Source organism: Myotis daubentonii, chromosome 2, assembly GCF_963259705.1.
Source record: "Myotis daubentonii chromosome 2, mMyoDau2.1, whole genome shotgun sequence".
Lineage (NCBI taxonomy): Eukaryota > Metazoa > Chordata > Mammalia > Chiroptera > Vespertilionidae > Myotis > Myotis daubentonii.
In genome coordinates this window covers 205,972,130-205,994,238 of record NC_081841.1, presented here as the reverse complement: position 1 = coordinate 205,994,238, position 22,109 = coordinate 205,972,130, and the positions used below count along the sequence as shown (strand labels likewise).

At 38.1% G+C, this 22,109-nt stretch overlaps 2 protein-coding genes across 2 annotated transcripts in view; one reads left to right on the top strand and one right to left on the bottom strand.

Moving 5' to 3' along the window:
- The window catches only part of TNKS (tankyrase), a 150,221-nt gene that overhangs the window by 42,065 nt on the left and 86,047 nt on the right, over positions 1 to 22,109 (top strand). The window contains exon 3 of the mRNA XM_059685511.1: positions 1,463 to 1,558. Within this exon, the coding sequence (XP_059541494.1) occupies positions 1,463 to 1,558 (96 nt within the window). The remainder of the gene's footprint in view (positions 1 to 1,462; positions 1,559 to 22,109) is intronic.
- Positions 10,857 to 11,572, bottom strand: GARIN6 (golgi associated RAB2 interactor family member 6). Its single transcript, XM_059680861.1, is given in 2 exon segments — positions 10,857 to 11,092; positions 11,095 to 11,572. Coding segments are annotated over 2 exon segments (714 nt in total).

The following is a 22,109-nucleotide window of genomic DNA, read 5'->3' as shown; positions in this document are numbered from 1 at the left end:
TACTCTTATGTCTATTTGTAAACAATAATTATGTTCTTGCTTAATGAAGAATAAAATAAATGAGAATAAAATAATATAGAAAGTTTTGGCAAAATCTCACTGTATCTTTTCAAGCCATGGCTAGTTCTTCTTCCCCAAATCTGAGAGTGCCAAAGATTTAATGCAGGAGATGCTGGTAAATACTGCCCAGCAGCTGTGTCCTAATTCTAGATAGGGCTCTTCCTTTGTATGTTATAACAAAGTCATTAACTAGATTGCTGTGCATTAAAGAGAGATGAAGTGCTTAATAAATAGCAGGACTTATTATTTAGTAACAGAAGAGGATCACTTTCCAAATATTCCAAAAGAATGTAAGTACTTTAACATGGAACTGTTAATGAATGAAAATTTGGGACTCATGAGCAGTAGGTGTTTTTAGACATTATATATAACACATTTTCAAATATTTATTTGAATGAAATATTTCTGTTTTGTTTTAAATTTATGCTACAGTATAGTGGTAAGTGGTAACAACTGTTCTCTCCAGGCGTACACAAAATCTTAACTATTTGAACTAGTAGAATAATTTGTGATTGAGCTTTGCTTATTTGGGCTAGTTTTTAATATATTTATTAGTTTAACCATTGGTTGGGTCTTCTCCCCAGCCCCGCATATCAGATGTAGTTAAGAAATGTTTGGGGTTAACAAATTATTATATCTGGATTTTACTTAAACATTGATTGTCTTTTGGGAGCCCCCATTATCTAAACGATCTCTATAGCTAAGTTCTTCCCAGTATAGCATGTTCCACATTTATTCCTTAGCATTTATTATAGTGATTGAGTTTCTGTTTCTAAACACTTTCGGTAGAAAGAATTAGTGTAGAAGGCAGTTCCTTTTTTGCAGCTTGACTGCAGGGGACTAGAGTTGCATGCATTACTATGTCTGTGAAACTTCTTGGAAGCAAGCCAGTATGTTAGGGTGAGAGATTCATATGTAAGCGGTGAGCCACTAAAAGGCTTGCACAGTATTACAACTCTTCTGAGAAGAGGAAGTGTTAGGAAATTCAGCAGTAAAGCAGCAGCAGCAACAGCAACAAGCAGCCACAGTGGAAGTAAAGATAGGGCAGGTTCACTGTTTGCGTATTGCACAGTGTGAGGCAGTGAGCACACAGCTCCCCATCCTGCTGCCAGAAGGAGGCAAACCCAAACTGTCTGTTGCAAGATTTTTCTGGTTTCGTGTTTATGATGTTAAGTCATGTGATAATACTGTACCATAACTTGCCAACTTTGCTTTACTCTAGAGAGGATCCTTTGCTGCAGTGCTTTTCCCCCCGTTCTTTTTCTTTCTTCTTTTTTTTTTCTTGAAAAAGAAAAAAATTGTGCAATGTATGTGTATGCCTACACCATGCCGAGACGACACTTACCAGTAAATAATCTTTGTATCCCTGAGGTAAGATACTGTTTCTGCTTTCCCTGCACAGTGCTGCTGCAGCACGGAGCAGATCCAAACATTCGGAACACTGATGGGAAATCAGCCCTGGACCTGGCAGATCCTTCAGCAAAAGCTGTTCTTACAGGTAAGAAACCGAGAGCTACCGAATTAGTTCATCTGTGGAACTACTGGCTTGATTTTAGAAAAATCTTTATGCACTGAATTTTATTTGTTTCTACTGATTAAGCGCAACAAAAATATGTGCCGTTATCTCTACTTCATTATTGATTTGGTACATTAACAGTCTCATTAATTGCTATGCTTGCTCTTACAAGCATTAAGCAATAGGATTGTTTATTCTAGTTAGAATTTCTGAGAATTATAGCATTGAATGGTAACATATGTTACTCACTAATGTTGTAGTCATTTTTTGTTGTTTAGATCATAATTTTCTTGTACCTCATCTTCTAGTTGACTCTTTTGAAGACCTTCACTATGGAGCAAACAAGGGCATTTGTATTACTTTATAAAAGTAGTTTTGATTGGAAAGACAACCTGCTGCCGTATTACTTAAATTAATAGTTAAATAAAATATGATGCTGCTTTTTCCTTGCCACCCTGATTATATTTTTGTTGCATCTTCTCATTTTACCATGTTACCTAACTACTTTTTAACTGAGGCAATGTCCTTTTTACTTCAGATAATGAAAATTTGGGGCTTAACTATTGGTTTTATTAAGACAAATGTCAACAACCAAAGAGGAAATGATATCTCATAATTTGTATAGAAAGTAATGCTATAAGTAATATGGCATTGTGCAACTGTTTTCATTGATCTTCATTCTCAAAATGCTGCATTGGATCTATTTTTGTTTTTATTCTTAGCATCTGAGTTTTGCTGCCTTTGCCTTCTTTTACTTAACTGACCTTTGAAATTTGGAGCCTCTTAGTCACTGCAGTGCTAAGAGTATTGTTTTAGTGCTTGTGTGCAAGTAAATGACTTTTTGCTTCATTTAAATTTGCCCATATTTGAAGAAAATAAATTGTTTTGTTCACTTTTAAGTTTGGTGTCATGCTGTGCATTTTAAACAAAGATTCTGAGGTGAATGAAAAACATTTATATACAGAAAGCTTTGAAAAAATGCGGAATTCTGGTTAATTATTCTGTATAGAAGACAACTTCCCACTGTGCTAAAATTAATATAATCTCTGCTAAATCAGAGTAATATGATTTTTCTCAATTAAAAGGTTAGGTGATTGGGATACTGAATCAAGATAACATACACTAGAGAAATAAAGCTATTTTAAACCAGTGTAGATAAGAAGAAATTTAAATATAATTATAAAATTTAAATAATGAAATTAAAATATATAGCCTCAGGCTTGCTTAGGCTCTGCAGCCTTTCAGTGTCTTCTTTTAACAAAGCCCTGACAACAATCGCAGCTTTGGATTGGTCTCTGACGAAAGGAGAAATATGGTTCAGAGTAATGGAGGTAGATTACAAATGCTGACCGTGACTGTCTCTATATCTGAGTGTCCTCCTTCTGACCTTTCCTTCTCTTCAGCCCTCAACACCTGTCTTGTCCATTTGTTCGATTCATTTAATGCAACACTGCTTTTCGATCCACTTATATTTTTCTAAGAGAAAGTTTTAAATATAAGTTAATTAGCAAGAAGAAGCTACCTCCTAATTTGGAATGGATTTTAGGGGAGATCATCTTGGCTGTTGAAGTTTGGGAAAGAGCTGTGGCATAATACGTCATGGAGACTGAAGATTCCTGGGGAGCAGATACTATATATGTTAGACTTGATTTGAAAAAGCATCTATCACTGCACCTTGCTTAGATAAGGACGATATTCATTCTTCTTGATCATAATACTGTTCATTAATTATTCTTTTCAAGAATATTTACTTTTTTTTTGGAAATGACATACAACTTTTCAGTTATGATTAAAAAAACATTCTAGAACATTCTGGTAATAGTAATTACCTTTGTGGAAAATATAAGCTATTGATATTTACACATTCATGTTATATAATGTAGTGAAATAACACTTAAGTGAAATGTATTTCCAAATGTATTTCTGCCCATGCAGGTTCTCTTCTAAGCAATTCTTTGGAATTATAATGAAAGTACTATTTCTGAAGCTAAATTTAAAAGATTAAGCATTGATAAAAGGAAATCTTTTGAAAGGAATGACTTAGAGTTATTAGAGACTAGAGGCCCGCTGCACAAAATTCGTGCAAGGGGCTCAGCCCCCGCCACCGTGGCTTCCTCCGGAAGGTCTTCTGGTCTAATTAGCATATTATGCTTTTATTGTTATAGATTATTCTGGATGATGTGTCATTATTTTTATGGCAGATTGAATTGTGGCACCATTATTTACCTTATGAGTGAAGTTTCTATTCTTAATAGTTACATGAATATTCTTAAAAGGCATTAAGTATTCTTCTGCAACATGAATTTATGACAACTTTATAATATCCTTCTATGGATATATTTTAGGTTATTTTTAGCCAATCCTATAGTGTTTACCATTTAGGTAGGTTGTTTGCTTCCTTGAGAATTTGTCACTTTATCAATTCCATAGGAATTGCACTTCTTTACCATATTCAGTCTTAGCATCTACAAGCATGTTATATCTCTCCATTCCTGGCTGGCGTGTGTAGGATTTGGAGAAGGAGGAGCTTCCTTTTTACGGGCTGCAATGCTTCTTGGTATTATTTTGGGAGAGCCACACTGAAAATAAATGTGGTTGACAAAGGGAATGCTTATTGAAGAGAGTAAAGATGTAGAGGTCTTTGTTAATCATGTGAGGAGGATTTCTGTGGGGCACAGTGGGAAGTTGGATCAGGAGAAGAAGTGACAATAGATTGAGTCTGAGAGTTTGAGAAAGAATAGATGACCAAAGCAGAACCAAGGATGACAGGGATGTAAAGTGGGTGAGTGTAGATGATCACAGGGTTGCCATGATAATTGGTCCCAGCAGTTTCCTAGTAGAATTGGGGGTACAGGAGTAGGGAAGAAAGATATATTTGTACCAAGTAAATATAAGAATAAGTTTATAAGAATAAGCTTAATCTGGATTCATTGCACCTCTGAGGAAATCCTAATCTATGATTGATTGGCAGGCTCCCAGTCTTTCCAGGAAAAATCAGCTGTGGCTCAGGCTAGAGGCAGTGTTGAGGGGTCAGTATGTGCTTGCTGACCCTGGTGTGTTAAATCAACAAACTATATCTGGAATCCTACCTCTTTTTTTCTTCTCCAGTGATTCCTACTGCTTTCAGGTAACACTAAAGCCTTCAACATGATCAGTGAGGATTTAGGTGATCTGGACCCTGCCTATATAGGTTTGAGTACTAGGTTTTGCTCAAGCCTAGTTTTCCTTTTTATTTCTTACACATTGCATGTAACCTGGCAGTAATTTTGGTCTACCATGCTTTCAAATTCCCAGTCCCACCATTTTTTACCAGCCTCATTGCTTCAGCCCTTTACCCACCTTCATCATTTTTCTTTCATGACAGCAGTAGTCTCATAATGGATCTCTGTGTCTCCACTTATACTTCATTCAGCTCTTACTATAGCTGGAGTGGGCTTTCTAAAGCATAATCTGCCGTATGATTAGAAAACCCTGTAATATATTCTCATTACCCCCAGATAAAATCCAAACTCTAACCATAGCCTACCATAATATGGCGCCTTCCTTACATACCAATGATCTTGTCTTCTGTATTTGTCCTTGATTTCTGCTTCAGCTACAGCTGGATGATTGCTGTTGCTCAAACAGATGAAGCCTTTTTCTGTGTCTAGATTAACACATGCTATTTACCAAAACTGGAACACTGCCCCAGAATTTAATGTGATTCATCTGTTAAATCTCCACTCAAAGATTTACTCCTCAGACAGGGCATCTTATCCTCAATAAAGTTTATTTTCTTCATGGGTTTATTGATATCTGAAGTTGCATCTTTTTTGTAAGTTATTGTTTGTTTACCCCAATAGATCGAAAGCTTTATAAGGATTTGGACTTTTATCTGTCTTGCTTACTTTATTGTGCCCAGGACTTAGACAAGTTCACAACATGATTAAGTAAACAAATACATCTCGGGTCTGATTACTGGTAACAAGGCAGCATATTTCCCAAGTCTTACAAATACTCATGTCATATTGTAGTAGTCTATTACATTTTCTACTTTCCAAAAATTGTTTTGAATTGCTGATAGTCATGCATACCTCTTAAAACAGTGTGTTAAAAATATTTTTTAATTGGTATGATGGGTGAGGTATGTACTGAACCTTTTATCACCAGATTTCTTGGATGGCTCCTTTGATTGAGAACATTTCAATTCTGAAAGGATCAAATTTTGTGCAGCTGTCACATCAAACTTCCTGATGCCTGACCAGGGCCTATTTTTTACTCTTTTCTTTTGTTATTAATGCATTGTTTTGCACAATAGCTATACTACAATGTAGCATATTTCATATCATGTATAGTGTAATTTTACTATTAGCCTACATGGTTAAACACAGATTTCTCATGTTCTTAATTTTAACTTTAGAAATTATTGTTTATCAGTTATTAGGAAGCCTAAAATTACAGCATTCTTCCTAGAAAAGAAAGCGTAAGAGGTAATACCTTAGTTTTCAAGAAAAGCTGTACATCTCTCCATCTCAGTTTTATCAGGGGAAAATTATTGTTATATTAGCATGAATTTCCTTTTAAAAATTCCCTTTAGTACTAGGCAAGAAAGTTAAAACTTATCATTGCAATAAAATAGTGTGAATACTCATTTTAAAGATAGATTGTAAATGTTAATCCCCTAACTGTTAAAGTTTTATTAATGGTTTAATCTGTCTATAATTTTGGACATGAATAGAAAAATTTAAGGTTTTATTATCAAAAGTTATTGAAACACTTTTTGAAACCTTAAAAATATGAAAATAATTTAGAAGAGGAATAAAAAACTAGTACCTTTTTAAAAGACTATATAGGACTAGGTCACATTAAATTAGCACCTATTTAATTTGTTTAGTAGCTGTATTTGTGGGTGGGTGTGTGTTTGTGTTTATTTCTATTGATTTCAGAGGGAGGGAGAGGGAGAAAGAGAGAGAAACATCTATAATAATAAAAGCATAATATGCTAATGAGACTGGACAGCCAAATGACCCTCCGGACATCATTCCAGACGAAGCTGAGGGGTGGGGGCTGAGGCAGAGGTGGTTAGGGGTGATCAGGCAGCCAGGCGAGAGGTTAGGGGCAATCAGGCAGGCAGGCGAGCAGTTAGGGGTGATCAGGCAGGCGGACAGTGTGGTTAAGGGTGACCAGGCAGGCAGAGTGGTTAGGAGTGATCAGGCAGGCAGGATTGCGATAGATATAGATCACATTTTTTACCTACTCATTCATTGAGAAGGATGTAGTGTAGCTCATATTTAAAAAATTGGACTGACCCATAAACTCACGAGCTTAAACCCAATCCAATATAATATCTCACTTGTTTCTTAGCTTAAAGATAGTTATTTAAAAAAACTTAACTCAATAATACCTGCGTGATTTATCATCATATTATCATAATAAAATTTACTAATTGGGTAATAAATTGATTTATCCAACTTTATAAATGCTATTCGTAAATCTTTACTCTCTAGTCAATAGGCTTGAATAACATTCATTTCAAACATTAATATTTAGAATCTATAAGGAAAGATGTAATATTCAAAACGTTTGAACTATTTATTGGTAAAAGGCAGCTCAAATAATGTAAGTCTTACACAAATTACAGGCAGTTAATGGAGTGGGAGGGAATAGAAACACTTTCTGTTTAGATAACCCAGCACTCTAATATTTCAAGCTCCTCCCATCAACCTTTTTATGTAATTAAAGCCAGCAGGCTTACATCATTAAAGCCAGCATGATTTTTCAACTCATCAAAAATGACATATTTGTGAAGCATAATAACTTATTAGTGTATACCTGAGTGCACCCGTCATTTTTCCCTATAAACTAGCAACTTTATAGCAAATTCATTGCAATTTGTTTTAGAGTATACCTTTTGGTTATAATTTTAACTCTAGAAGTACGTTAATGTTTTACATATTTAAAAGAAAACCCACAAAATTAAATCAAGGATAGGGGGAAAGCCCTAAAATTTGAATGCAGACAGAAACAAATGAACCATCTGCATTTAAAATAAATATACTTTCCACGATGACCAAAAACTGAAGGTTACTTTTCCCCAGCTGGAGCTGAAACACCAAAGACATCTCACCAGAGCAGAGTGGAACAGATTAGCATAGAGTAGCACTGAGCTGGGCAGAGTGGAGTGGAGCTCCTTAGCTTAATGGGATACTACTCAGCTATAAAAAAAGGAAATCTTACCCTTTGCAACAGCATAGATGGACCTGGAAAGTATTATGCTGAATGAAATAAGCACTCAGAGAAAGACAAATACCATATGATTTCACTTATATGTGGAATCTAATGAAGAAAATAAACTAACACACAAAATAGAAACAGACTCATAGATACAGAGAACAGACTGACAGCTGTCAGAGGGAAGCGGGGAGAGGGCTAGGTGCAAAAGGTGAAAGGGTTAAGCCCCAAAACAAACAAAACAACAACCCCAAAACCTCATAGACAGACAAGTATTACCAGAGGGAAGAGGGATGGGGGGAGGTAGGAGAGGGTAAAAGGGGGGTAAATGTTGATGGAAGATGTGACTTGGGGTGGTAAACACACAATACAATATGCAGATGATACATTATAGAATTGTGCCTCTGAAATCTATGTAATTTTAAAAACCAATGTCATCCCCAATAAATTCAATTTAAAAATAAAAGAGGGCCTAGCTTGGGAGGGGACCAAGTGGAGTGGATGAAGTGGAGCGGAGCTGGCTAGCTGAAGAGGGGCCTGGGCCTCAGGGCCATGCTGTTTTCCTAGCAGCTCCATAGTGTTATCCAGCTGTTCCACAGCAGTGCCATTTTCACAGCCATACTGTCTTATCCTCGAGCTCTTTGTACTAAACTTTCCTTCTTTACCGCCCCCAAGTTGGTGGCTCCTGTTGGCATTTGAATTGGCACCAGTGACCCTTGGTTGACATTCCATATGCCCCAGTGGGGCTCTGAAGCGACCACCCGATCTGAAACCAACTCACCTGGTCCTGATTCTGTTCTCAAGTTGTCTTCCTGGTGGCTCCTAAGGATCTTGGGAGCTGAGCATTATGATTAATTGACTTAAACTTGAGACTAATTGAACCTTTACAATAATACCCTGTTGGTTAGAGATTATTATCTCGGGAGTTCAGAGAGGTTAAATGTCGTTTTTGAGGTCAGACAGCCTTTGAATGGGAAAGCTTGGAGTGAAGCCCAGTTACCTAATGCTAGTGTCTATCCTCCCTCTGGATAAGCCTGCTTTCAGCCTCACACAAGCCCTCACGATTTGTAGATGCAAAGGGTGCCAAAGGCCAACGCTCTATCCACTGAGCCAAACCAGCCAGGGCCATATCAGACCAATTTATAAATTCTTTATTTTTTTAAGGATATAGCAGGCATTTATTTGTTTCAAGAAATGAAAGAATTGACCCACTTCAGAAAAGTTAAGTTTTCCTATCTTAAAATGGGTAGGTGGATCATAACATTGGAGATCCATTCCAGTCTGTATGCATAAGTTCCATGAATGGCTAGAGCAGCAGTTCTCAACCTGTGGGTCGTGACCCCTTTGGCGGTTGAACGACCCTTTCACAGGGGTCGCCTAAGACCATCCTGCATATCAGATATTTACATTATGATTCATAACAGTAGCAGCATTACAGTTATGAAGTAGCAACGAAAATAATTTTATGGTTGGGTCACAACATGAGGAACTGTATTTAAAGGGCCAGAAGGTTAAGAACCACTGGTCTAGAGTGTTCCCTTCTAGACCTGGGAGAGCTGCAGAATGGGGGAGGGACAAGGGAACAGATCTCTGGATTATCCCTCTCCCCCAAATAGCTCTAAATCAGCTCCATCTTGATTTTTGAGATGATCTAGACCCCTTTGGAGAGATGCTGAGGCTGTTGTATTTCTGGTGGGCGGAGCCATGTCCTTGGCCCCCTGGGCTGCTCTGGTCCTTCTCCTTTTGATCTCCCTGAGTGGTCCCTGGGATCTTAGGATTGACTTGTCTTCCCACTTCCCACCAGAATGAGACGGCCTTTTGGTGGGAGTGTCCTCCTAAGGGCTTCAGCCTAGCGTTGGGAGACTCTCTGGCCTCCATTCTGTTCACTCATATTTTCTTTACTCTGCCAGACTGAGATGAAGGGTTCAGCTCCTGGACCTTCCATGGTCTCTGTAACAGGCCTGTTGATCATCTCCCCTCCTGCAACCATACTCACATTGTCTTTGGGTGTTACTGCTGCTGCTCCTGGTAATGCCTCCTGGTCAGGCCCTGCCGGTGCCGGGGTTAGGAAAAACAATGTGTCCCTAAGCATAGAGTATTTGCATGAAGCAGGTTGTTGGACTCCTTCCCCATCAGCATAAGCAAGAGAGGTGGCCCCAGATACCTCAGCGACTGTGGAAAGGCTTCTCACGTTGAGCAGGTCTTGTCCACCTTCTCCATGGAGCTCCATGGCCTGTGTCAATAGAAGAAACAGGGAAGTAAAGAAGAAAATAAAGTGAGACTAGAAAGGGCTGTCACCTGTCTTTAAGAGCTTAGCATTAGAATAGAACCACCTTTGAAGTCACCAAGTCTAGAAATCCCCCTATGACACCCCACAAGAATCACTGAGGTTTTGCCTTGATAGTTGCAGTACCAGGGAGAGCACTAGTGCAATTCACCAGTGAACATCCTCACACTTTTACTTTATACACTTGTCTTAGCATTTCTACAAAACAGATTCCTAAAGGAAGACTGCTGGGCAAAAATTATGTCCATCTTACCTTCTGAGAGCTACTAACAAATTGTTCACCAGTGTGCAAAGCATGCTACAATGCCACAGATTTATACAAAAATCAGTTTATGGCTGAAATAAAGTAAGGGCTTTCTCAGAGTTAAAAAGGGCTTTCAGCAGAGTTAAACTTTTCTGAAGTGGGTCAATTCTTTCATTTCTTGAAACAAATAAATGCCTGCTATATCCTTAAAAAAATAAAGAATTTATAAATTGGTCTGATATGGCCCTGGCTGGTTTGGCTCAGTGGATAGAGCGTTGGCCTGTGGCACCCTACAGCAGATCAGACTGCCCGAGTCCACTGTAGTATGTAAGTGTTCCAGAACAGATTGGACAACACTAGGATGCTGTTGACAGCATTACAACATCAGGTAGAGGAGCTGACATCTAAGGGACCTCGGATATTCAGAAGCACACAGGGCCTCCCCAGTGTGACAAGACCTCCACATAGTGCCTCTTCTGGCCTGAGCCCTTCCACATGAGTGTTTATCCAGGCAGCCCAGGAGAGCAGCCCAAGAGCCTTCAGTTGCTCTCCTGACGCACACAGGCCCTCCCAGAATCTCTGCAAAACCTTACTGCTGGGCTCTTCCTGTCCTCTGCCTCCAGCACAGGTATGTCCATCATGTCCCAAGCTGGTATGGTGTGGTTGCCACTGTAAGCCTCCGCTGGCAGCCTCACGAAGAACACCAGGTTGTCCTAGTGTGCAAACACATCTTCTTTTGCATCTTAAGGTGGGCATAATTGTAGGTAAAAAGAGTGCCAGTGGCGAGCTTCAAGTGGAGCTCTGGGTGTGTCGGTTGTATTCGGCACCGACTGCACTGCTGCCAGCCTGCCAGCAGCATGACGTCAGGTATTGTGAGGTCGGGGCTGGTGTACACGATGCCCACAGTGACCATTTGCACACAGTTGAGCACATCGATCACTTCTCCTCTTTTACTGATCTGGATGAAATCACTCTCAAATATGGGAATGCGTGTGAACATGGCGAACTCGGCCTTGCACAGCTGCTGCTGCAGCTTGCCCATGGAGCCACGGAACATGTATAGCACATGGCTGCTCTGGGCGCTGCCCTGCCATAGCATTGTGTTGTTGCTCATCTGTCCTTCATGAAGACTGCTGCATGTCCTCGCCAGAACCTCTGCCTCAGCCTGAACTGCAGCCCCTCCTGAGCTGCCTTTAAGCCTGAACTGTCCATTGTGACCTGCCGTCAGCTGCCCCACACAGCACTGTGTCCTCATCCTCATAGCTGCCCCCCCCCCCCGCCCCCCGGAAGAGACACCATCCTCCTGCAAGCAGCCACCCTACAAAGGGGCAGGGAGTACCAAATTATTTTGTTATGTGAAACACAAATATATTTCTTCAGGCCACGTGTGTTCATGTAGCTACCACAGGCAATGAGTGTAAAGGATTAGCAGTCCCAGGAAAACTGTCTTTATTAATCTATGAAGGTGATACTAATAGGTGACAAATACTTAAGGCTTTATAAGAATTGAATGTGTTTTTGAGCTTTTGCTTAATAGTTATCATAGAATTTCTGTGAAATAGTAACTTCAGTCACCAAACTTGAATTTAAGAATATACATAAGGGATTAACCGGGAAAACATTCCTAAGAATCTCCTTATCAAGCCTGCACTTAATTGTAGATTTCTATAAACTGCTTTCTTAGAATTTCAGTTATTGGGCTTCTTCATTCATTTCTGGAAATACTGTTTGCTATTTGTATCCTATAAGGAATTAACATATTAACACCATCTTAAGGATATTGTTATAACTGTTAACCTCCTTGTTTTCTATATTGTTCTCCTGGGCATTAAATTTGTTGATTGTTTTGAAACAAATGATATCTATACCCCTTTTGTTCCTTTCCTTTACTCAAGAACACAAAAAGATGAACGTTCCGATTTGAGAAAGCATATATTCACATCATTTTATGAGAATGCATTACCTTAGTGGGCATTAGGTGGGTACTAACTAGTTTTCCCAGGAAGCTTTTTAACCAGACTAGCCTGATTGTGCATCTGACTGTGATAGGGAGGTGACCAGTATTTTCTCAGGGAAAGAGTGAAGCTTACCTAGAGTGTCAGTGATTTTGAGCATCTTAACATTGTACATTTATTTGAGCACATCCTCCTACAGTCTTAGAATTGCTAGACTCTTTGAATGTGGACATTGAAAGTCTTCTGAATTGATGGCCCGACTGGGCATGGAGAAACATACAGTAAGTCATATGCTCAAGTCTTTTTGAATGAAAATGAAAAATGTCTAATTATCTGAACTGACTGAATATTTTCTTATGTGTGGGAATCTTTTTTTTTTTTTTTTTTAGTTTTTAGAAGATTAATTAGACAGGAAATCAGTGCTAGATAAGAAGTGCTTTACAAATAGGATGCCTATTGATTTGTAGATGATCAGAACTGTATTTTTGCCAGTTTGTATCATTTTTTTTTCTTTCTGAAGAGGAATAACATTCTGTGTATCAGTTTTTATTTATGTTCTTTCCCTCTGGTTTTTTTCTTTGGGTGGAAAAATTCGTTATTCTTTACAATTCTAGTTTTATGTGTTGGGCTTCAGTGTTTGGAAATAGGCCCCAGGTGGGTGAAAAAGAGTCTTTTTTCTCTCTTGATGTTCTAAGCTTTCCATATGTTGTTTTTTTATTATTCTATTACCCTCCATTGCACTGAAAGTGAATGATATATTGCTTATGACAGGACATAAAAATGACTCTTGTTTTAAGAAGTTATTAGAATGCCAGTGGCAATAATAGACAGACATGGGAGAATATCCTTTTCTCCAGAAGAGCAACAAATTTTGTGAACTTGTTTGCAAAATAAGTCTTCTTTCATTTTTAAAACCTAATAATGGAACATAAAATAACTACTTGCTCATACTCTTTGTAAAACAAAAAAACATACCAAGTAGAAATATTAATGAGGATTTATAAAAGAGAAGGCTAGCTAGGAATACAGAAGGGAAAGAAAATTAAAAATGGAAGCATTAATTAAATGCTTTATGCTTAGTACTACTATGCCAAAATTTGTGATTTTGCTTATTCCTTTCTCTTAAGGATATATATTTATATATGTCCATCTTGATATTTTATTTAGATTTTATCCTCACCCAAGGATATATTTATTGATTTTTAGAGAGAGGAAGGAAGAGAGAAACATCAGTGTGAGGGAGAGACATTGATTGGTTGCCTCCCATACGCATGCCGACCTGGGATTGAACCTGAAACCTGGGTATGTTTCCTAGAATCAAGCCCCCAACCTTTTGGTGTATAGGGACAATGCTCAACCAACTGAGCCACCAGTCCAGGGCTTTTATTTCTTAACAAGAGGCCCGGTACACGAATTCATGCACAGATGTTATCCCTTGGCCGGCGATCGGGGCCGGTGGGCCAGGGGGAGGGACCGCGGGAGGTGGGTCGGTGTGGGAGGTTGGCTGGTGTGGGAGGTTGGCTGTGGGAGTGCACTGACCACCAGGTGGCAGCTCCAGCATTGAGCATCTGCCCCCGGTGGTCAATGCGCGACATAGCGACTGGTCATTCAATTGACCGGTCATAACGGTCACTAAGGCTTTTATATGTATATACTAGAGGCCCGGTGCACAAATTCGTGCACGGATGGGGTCCCTTGGGGTGGCCTGCAGAAATCGGGCTGCAGCTCCTGCCCCCAGCCTTTCAGTCCTAGCTCACGCCCCCAGCCTCGCATCCCTGCAGCCCCATCTGGCACCCCACCTTGGCCTGGTGCCACCCCCTCACCATCCTGCCTGTGGATTGATTGATCAGAGCTGGGCCCCCCACCACCACTGCTGGTCGCCATCTGTGGGGCTATTGTGCCCCTCTTCACACCCACCCTGACTTGGCATCGCCCACTCACCTGCTCCACTATCCTGCCGCTATCCCATTTTCATTGGGGTCCATTGGGGCTGGCAGCACCGCCACTGCCGCCCGCTGCCAGCGCTGCGTTGCCAACACCCACCATATTCCACGCTGCTCCCTGGTGGTCAGCGCACGTCATAGTGAGCAGTCGAACTACTAGTTGAACAACTGCCTGAGGGGGCAATTTGCATATTAGGCTTTTATTATATGGGATTTGGGAATATCTGACAGCTTAAAGGACTAGTGCTTCATAGAAAGTTCTTTGACCCTTTTATATTTCATTATATTGACCTTACTCACAGTTCTCATGTGAGTGCTACTTACTCTCTCCATTATTTAAATCAGTGGTGGGGAACCTTTTTTCTGCCAAGACCATTTTGATATTTATGACATCTGTGAGCCATACAAAATTATCAACTTAAAAATTAGCCTGCTATAGTTGGTCAAACATTTCATTAAATCCCCCCTAATGCCTTGGTAGGGCCAGACCAAATGATTTCACAGGCCTTATACAGACTGTGGGCCGGACATTCCCTACCCCTGATTTAAAGTATGGTTTGGGCCAAATGCCATGCTTAAATATTGTTGGTGAATTATAGCGGGTTTTAGACCTAAAGATCTACTAATCTCTTGGAGAAGAAAATAGCCATGGTCATACAGCCATGTCCATGTCTCAACATATATACACACACATACATTTTACATGATTACTTTTTTTTTTTCAGAAGGAAGAAATGGTACTAAATTTTATTGAATGATACTTACACATTTTGTTTCGGAAAGAAGAGAGAATGGAAAAGAGTATTCCAAATATTTTTTCACTTTAGGTCCTTATGTGATACTTTTCAGAGAAAAAAGGTTAAACAAAGTTGAGATTATTTTTTTAATTGATTGATTGACTTTAGAGACAGACATCAATTTGTTTCTCTACTTATTTATTCGTTCATTGGTTGACTCTTGTATGTGCCCTGACCAGGGGATTGAAACTGAAACCTTGGCGTATCAAGAGGACGCTCTAACCAACTGAGCTACCTAGCCAGGGCTGAGATTATATTTTTAAACATGAGTTGGCTGAAGTATGAGGGTAAAGACAGTCCTAAGAAATATTTGAAAATGTGAAGTAGGAAATTCTTTTAAATGTGCTACAAGCTATGGAAGCAGAAAGGAGATTAGTATATTATTTGGAATGACAAAAAGTAGGAAGATAATGTACAGAAAGCCGCACAGGAGAAATGAATGTATATCTATTTAAAATCGGTGCCCAGTTTACAGGGCTAAAGAGCACTTAAAATAATGAATGATTGTAAAATTTTCTGTAAACTTAATTGAAAGAGATGGAAATGGGGTGGGGATGTCCTAAAATTTTAGTCAGAGAGAAAAAAGTGAGTGAAGTCCTTAGAAAGCTACATAGATTGAAGAAAGACTTAAGTTTGCAAAATGGCTGCCTTCTAACAGTTTACCCTCAAAACAAATCGGTGTCTTACCGACTTCTATTACTAAATTAACTTTCTTCCTATGAAGCTGGTTGAAAATGTTGCTAGATTTTTATCATCACACTTTACAAACAGGTTTGCTATTGTCCATAATGTTACATAATAAAGTCTGAATGTTCTGTGTTATTTAAAGGAAACCAGAATGCTACCTTATCAATTCTTGAAGTTTAAAATTCAGGACCACTAATTTAGTCTTTTAAATAGACCTATCTTTAATTGGTCTAAAAAGCAATTAAACTTTCCAAACTGTAAGTTGCTCATATACAGAAAAATAGCCTATCGACAATTTTTATTGGTAGGATGTAAGAGCACCTTTCTTTTGATTTTTGACCAATCATTTCTCCATTGTCTAAAACAAACAAACAAAAAAAACACATTTTTTAATTGGGATGATGAATTATATATGATCACTTTAAAATACATTACATAGTTGATTTTCTTTTCTTTCCATTATATAATCTTGTTCATTTAGTCCTTTATTTGTATGACTTTCCTGGGTGTTTTTCAATGAAAGACCTTATATTTTTTTTATTCTGTAGGAGAATATAGCATATACTTACTATGTTTTATGTGTTTAATGCAGTTCAATAACTTTTGTATTTATCTCTGATTTAATTAAATGGATTAAGTAACCACTGAGGGTATTCCTCAGAAACTACCTTGAGTTCTTAGTATCATAGTTAGGGGATTTTGGTTTTTGTTGTGAGGATATTACAGTGAGGAGTGAGTTGAAGGAGTGTGCAGAAGCAAAAGGATTTATTTTGAGTACTTGCAGCCCTATACTTAGTATCTTTCATTCATTTTATTTTTTAATAAAAATGTATTTTTGTTGATTTCAGAGAGGAAGGGAGAGGAAGAGAGGGAGAGAAACATCAATGATGAGAGAGAATCATGTATTGGCTGCCTCCAGCACATCCCACACTGGAGATCGAGCCGGCAACCTGGGCATGTGCTCTGACTGGTAATTGATCCTCCTGGTTCATAGGTTGATGCTCAACCACTGAGCCACACTGGCCAGGCCTCATTTTCCTTTAAGACACACATCTCTACATGTCTTCCAGTAAATTCTATACTAGTAAAGCTGGATGTCTCAACACAATCAGGGAAGTTTAGGAGCAGTGGGAGATGTGCTTTTATTTATTGACCAAAGGGTAATTGTAGAAAAGCATCATGGACAAGTACTTACTTATACAGGAATATATCAAAAGGTCTCTCAAGTAATTGTGATATTTTTACATTGTGACCATACTAGCGTTAGGTTTATCATTAAATACAAGGCTACAATATTTGAGTTATTTTTTTGGAGAATTGTTTACCCGTTAGCATTTTCAGTTAGACTATAATAGTAGAAAGTAAGTAAATTAGTATCTGGTTGGATCCATTAGATTCAAGAATCTGTTTTTGGTTATTAGTTGGCAATGATTGAGAGTGAAATTGGCATACTAAGAGTGCTCCAAACAGGTTCATCTTTTAAAAAAAATTTTTGTTGTTGTTAATTTGTACTCAGGAATAATTTTTTCATTATCAATTAAATGTACTTTTTTGAGAAAGAAAATAGTGCCTTATACATGAGAACTGTTGTAACAGGCCACAGACAAAAACAAGGTCATTGTGAACTCATAAAATACCAAACATCATCATCTTGCTAATATGAATGATAGCTGCTGTTTTTAATCCTAGAATTAACCCCCATTTTCTAACAGCATCCAATCTAGAACTAACCTCTGTTTTCTTAGGCGCGCCCCCCTTCCAAAACTTCCAACAAATCTCACGTGCTAGAATAGATTCTTTCTAATACCCTCTTCCTGAGCTGCCCCACTGGTCCCATGGCGTGTCTTCTCCCTTTCTGTAGCAAGTAACGAGCCCAGTGTGTTCTACTATGGGCGTGTTTCTGGTGGTCTTTGGCTGGAAGGCATTAACGCTTTCCTTAAAGATATTTCTTAAAATACAAATTATTTCTCCAGCATTTAAGAGTTGAATGCTTTGTTAACTTTATTTATACACACACACACACACACACACACACATACACACACACACATACACATTCACTAGAGGCTTGGTACATGAAAATTCCTCAGTCTGGCTTGCCCCCTCTCAGAGTCCGGGAGCCCTTAGGGGTGGGAGGCGACACCCCCATCACACCTCTGCTGCTGCCACTGCTGGCAGCGCAAGCCTTGGCCGGCCCTGGTTACCTGAGCCTCTGGCTGGCCCTGGGTGGCTGGGCAGCTGCCATCTGAGACTTACCTGCGCCTCGGGCCGGCCCTGGGTGGCTGGGCAGCCACCATCCGAGGCTTGCTGCACCTCGGGCATCGGCTGGGCAGCCAACATCTGAGGCTTGCCTGCGCCTCTGGTCGGCCCTGGGTGGCTGGGCAGCTGCCATCCAAGGCTTGCTGCACCTCGGGCATCGGCTGGGCAGCCAACATCTGAGACTTGCCTGCGCCTCTGGTCGGCCCTGGGTGGCTGGGGGCCTGAGAGGACTGGGGGACTCTGGAGGCAGGTGCGGGTGGAGCGGCCGGACCTTCCCGGGGGCAGGCCCGGCCATGCCGTGCGCTTGCCACCCCAGCGGGGCTGAGGGGATTGGGTGCTGACATCTTGTGGCTGTTGGCACTGCCTTCTTTGAGGGCGTGGAAATCAATTAGCATATTTCCTCTTTATTGGCTGTGAGCACTGCCATCTTGTGAGGGTGTTATGGTCAATTAGCATATTCCCTCTTTATTAGATAGGGTATTTCCAATTCACTATATTAGCACCTACATGTCAGATATTTTGATAGTTGTTAAGTATATAAGGATAAATAAGGTACTGTCTCTACCCTCTAGGAGATGTCAAACTTAGCAATTGATATATTTTCATATAATAGCAGTGAGTCTGATTTATTTATAAATTTCTTTTCTTTATAGATTATACTCATTTTTCCCATATTTCAACTGAAAGACAAAAATGCTCGAGAATTTGATAATTTTGTATAAGTTATAGAATTCTGGTTACCTTTGTCTATCTTGACAAGAGCTAAATTTTGGGGATTTGCTTACATAAACTCTAATGTCACAGAGTATTCATAACATTATAAAACAACCTCTTAGAGAGAGAGAGAGAGAGAGAGAGAGAGAGAGAGAGAGAGAGAGAGAGAGAGAGAGAGAGAGAGAGAGAAGGAGACAAAGGAGAGACAGAAAGACATTTATTTTGTAACTCAGTCATAATGATACACAGGGCCACCTGGTGGTCAGTTATGATGATACATTGATACATTATGTGCCTTTTCTAAAATAATTTCTGGAGTTACTGTTAGTTTCAACATATGCCCTAGGATATATCTCCACAAGTTGTTTTCTGTAAGATGTGACAGTTTCTTAGTTCAGTCTATTCACCTTACACAAAGCAGAGGATGAATTTTAAAATGTTTTTTAGTTTCATTCCTTGGCAAATAATCTTGCCAAGTCTTCTTATATTCCAAGGTAAAAATTTCCAACAACAACAGATAATTCTTTACAAACTTGATGTAGAAGTGTTTGGCTTAAATCTTTTAAGGTTATTAGGATGAGAAAACATTAAGCTGTCAAGAATCTGAAAATAGCTTGCTGAAATTTTATAATAACTCACTCTTAGGTAGTCTTTGTCACTATTCCTGGATAATTATTTGCAGAAAGCTATTACACAAATTCTTGGTTCTATCAATTAAGTCATGTTTATTCAAAATGAATGTATAGTATCTTTTGCTAGCACAGAATGAGAGATTATATAAAGGAAGAATCATTTCAGTATTTAAACAGTGCTAACTACCCTTAACGATAACTTTCTCTAAAATGTATAACTATTATTTTATAATCACAAATTAGAAATGTGATTTTATTTGAAATAATTGTCTACTTTTGTCATATTAAGACTTCCACAAGCATAATTTCAGTTTTGTTGTGTCTATATGCTATTTGGGCTAGGGACAAATAATCTGAGATGGTGGCAAATGGGCCAAAATAATGTCATCCTTCATAAATATGTGCAGCCATGAACTATTTAGGTGTAATTTGTCAGACTGTTCTTTTATGTATAAAATAAGTCTTTTAATATTATTCCTTGAAATATGACTCAGTTTAATTAGTTTGGAATATCAAAATACAATTTTTTAAACCTAATTTCTTATCAAGTCTTTTCTGGAGATATTTTAGTTTTTTTAATGAATTAATAGTGTCTTTAATAAAAATGTGTTAACTCTTTTGAATTAGTGTTTCAGGTTTCTTTGGATAAATCCCCAGAAGTGGAATTGCTAGGTCATAAGGCAGTAAATGGTGATGGAAAGAGACATGACTTGGGGTGGTGAACACATAATACAATGTACAGACGATGTAATATAGAATTGTACCCCTGAAATCTATATAATTTTATTAACCAGTGTAACCCCAATAAATTCTATTAAAAATGTAACTCTTTCTAGCATATGAACCTTGGTTTATACCTTCAAAGAAAATACTACTAAGTAAACATACATACTTTAGAATCTCATAAAAATTCAAGTAAACTCAAAGCATAGAAAGTTCATTATTTTACCTCTGTTGCAGGACTTATAATAGCAGTCTTACTAAAAGTGTATTAGTACTTAACTGCTTTATACCCTGGTATCATAAAGCAGCTATACTATACTCATAATAGTAAGAAAATATGAATGTTTTATCTATTTTCATATAAATTTAACTCAGTGAGAGGAAAACACAGACCAAGTAATAACCAATTTTGCTTTATTAAAATAATTTAATGAGAAATTATTCAGCTAGGTTTGCATTTTACCCATATTTTGAAGTCCCAGACTCTTGGGAAGTCAGTTTTTATTAAAAATTTATTCATTAGACATAGTTTTAAAAAGAAATAGAAATTTTGGGTGGTACTACATCACACACATTAGGATAGCTACTATTAAAACAAAACACAGAAATAACAAATATTGGTGAGGATGTAGAGAAATTGGAACCCTTTGTGCACTATTGGTGAGAATGTAAAAAGGCATATCTGCTATGGAAAACACTATGGAGGTTTCTCAAAAATAAAAACAGAATTTCTGTGATCCAGCAATTCAACTTTTGGATATATATTCAAAAGAACTGAAAGCAAAAACTGTACGAGAGATTTGTACACTCATATTCATAGTAGCATATTAACAAGAGCCAAAAGGTGGAAGCAAACCATGTACCCATTAAGAGATGAATGGGTAAATAAAATGTGCTATATATAAAAATATAATTTTATTCATTATTATAAAAGCTCACTACTTTAATTAGTCCAGTATTCTCCTGGAGAAAAGAGAAGAAAATAACAAGTTCTTTTTGCATAACCTCAATAGCTATATGTTTAATTAGTCTATTGATTGCTATTAAAAATTCTTTTTCTTCCCACAGTAATTCAATTAGATAGATTCTAAAATTCTTCTTACTGGAACTTTTTTTTTCTTTCAGGAGTTTCTTGTGTGATGTTGTGATACTTTTATTCTTTGTTCTAAGCCTAGATATAATATAGCCCTCTGTTATTACAACAGACTTTCCTCTAGATAAGACATTCTTTTTAAGAAATATATGCTATTCCAGGATGGGAAAGTGAAATAGGTATTCTTTTTTAAATATAATAATGAATATAAAATATGGTCCCTCTGACTTCTAGGAGCTCAAGCTGGGCAAAGAAGAACAGAACCACAAATGATTTTTCATACAATATAGGAAGTGTTATGAAGCACAGAGGAAGGAGCAATTGATTCTCTGCAGAAATTACTAAAGCAAGAACTCAGCATTTACTGCTCCTGGTTTGTTCTCTACCCACATTTGAGGCTTAGTATTTTCAGTCTAACATTTTTGTGTGTCTTTCCATTTAGAATATTTGTTTTTTCCATACTTTTGCTTGACATTGTCAAAAGAATATTGCCTTATATGATCTTATTCAATTTCACTCTCCAGTTGCTCTGGGTCATCTAAAAGCTTGACACAAAATAAATGAAATGAACAACTAAGCAAAAGGAGAAAATATACAATTCTTCTCTAGCTTGTTCTCAACAACAGTATCATTCTACCAAATAGATAGCACTTTCTTCTGTGTCAGGCAGGAGGCATCAAGTGATCAGAATCATTATGCAAAACGTGAACACAGGAACTTACTGTCTAGAATGAGGGTAAAAGTGTGCTTGCCTATGTGCATGAACTGGTTTGCTGGTTATTTTTTTAAAGGTAAAGCTTGTATAACCTTGGAACTTTTTCCTGAAGATGCTAATAGGCAGTAACTTATTTATCTCAAGTTCCAAAAGTGTCCTTTCTTTAGTTTTCCTAAGGTGTTAATTAATATCTTGCTAATAAAGAAGCAAGATCTCCAATCTGCAAATCCTAGAATTTTGTGCTTTAGTGTTTACTCTAGCTGCTGGTAGAGGT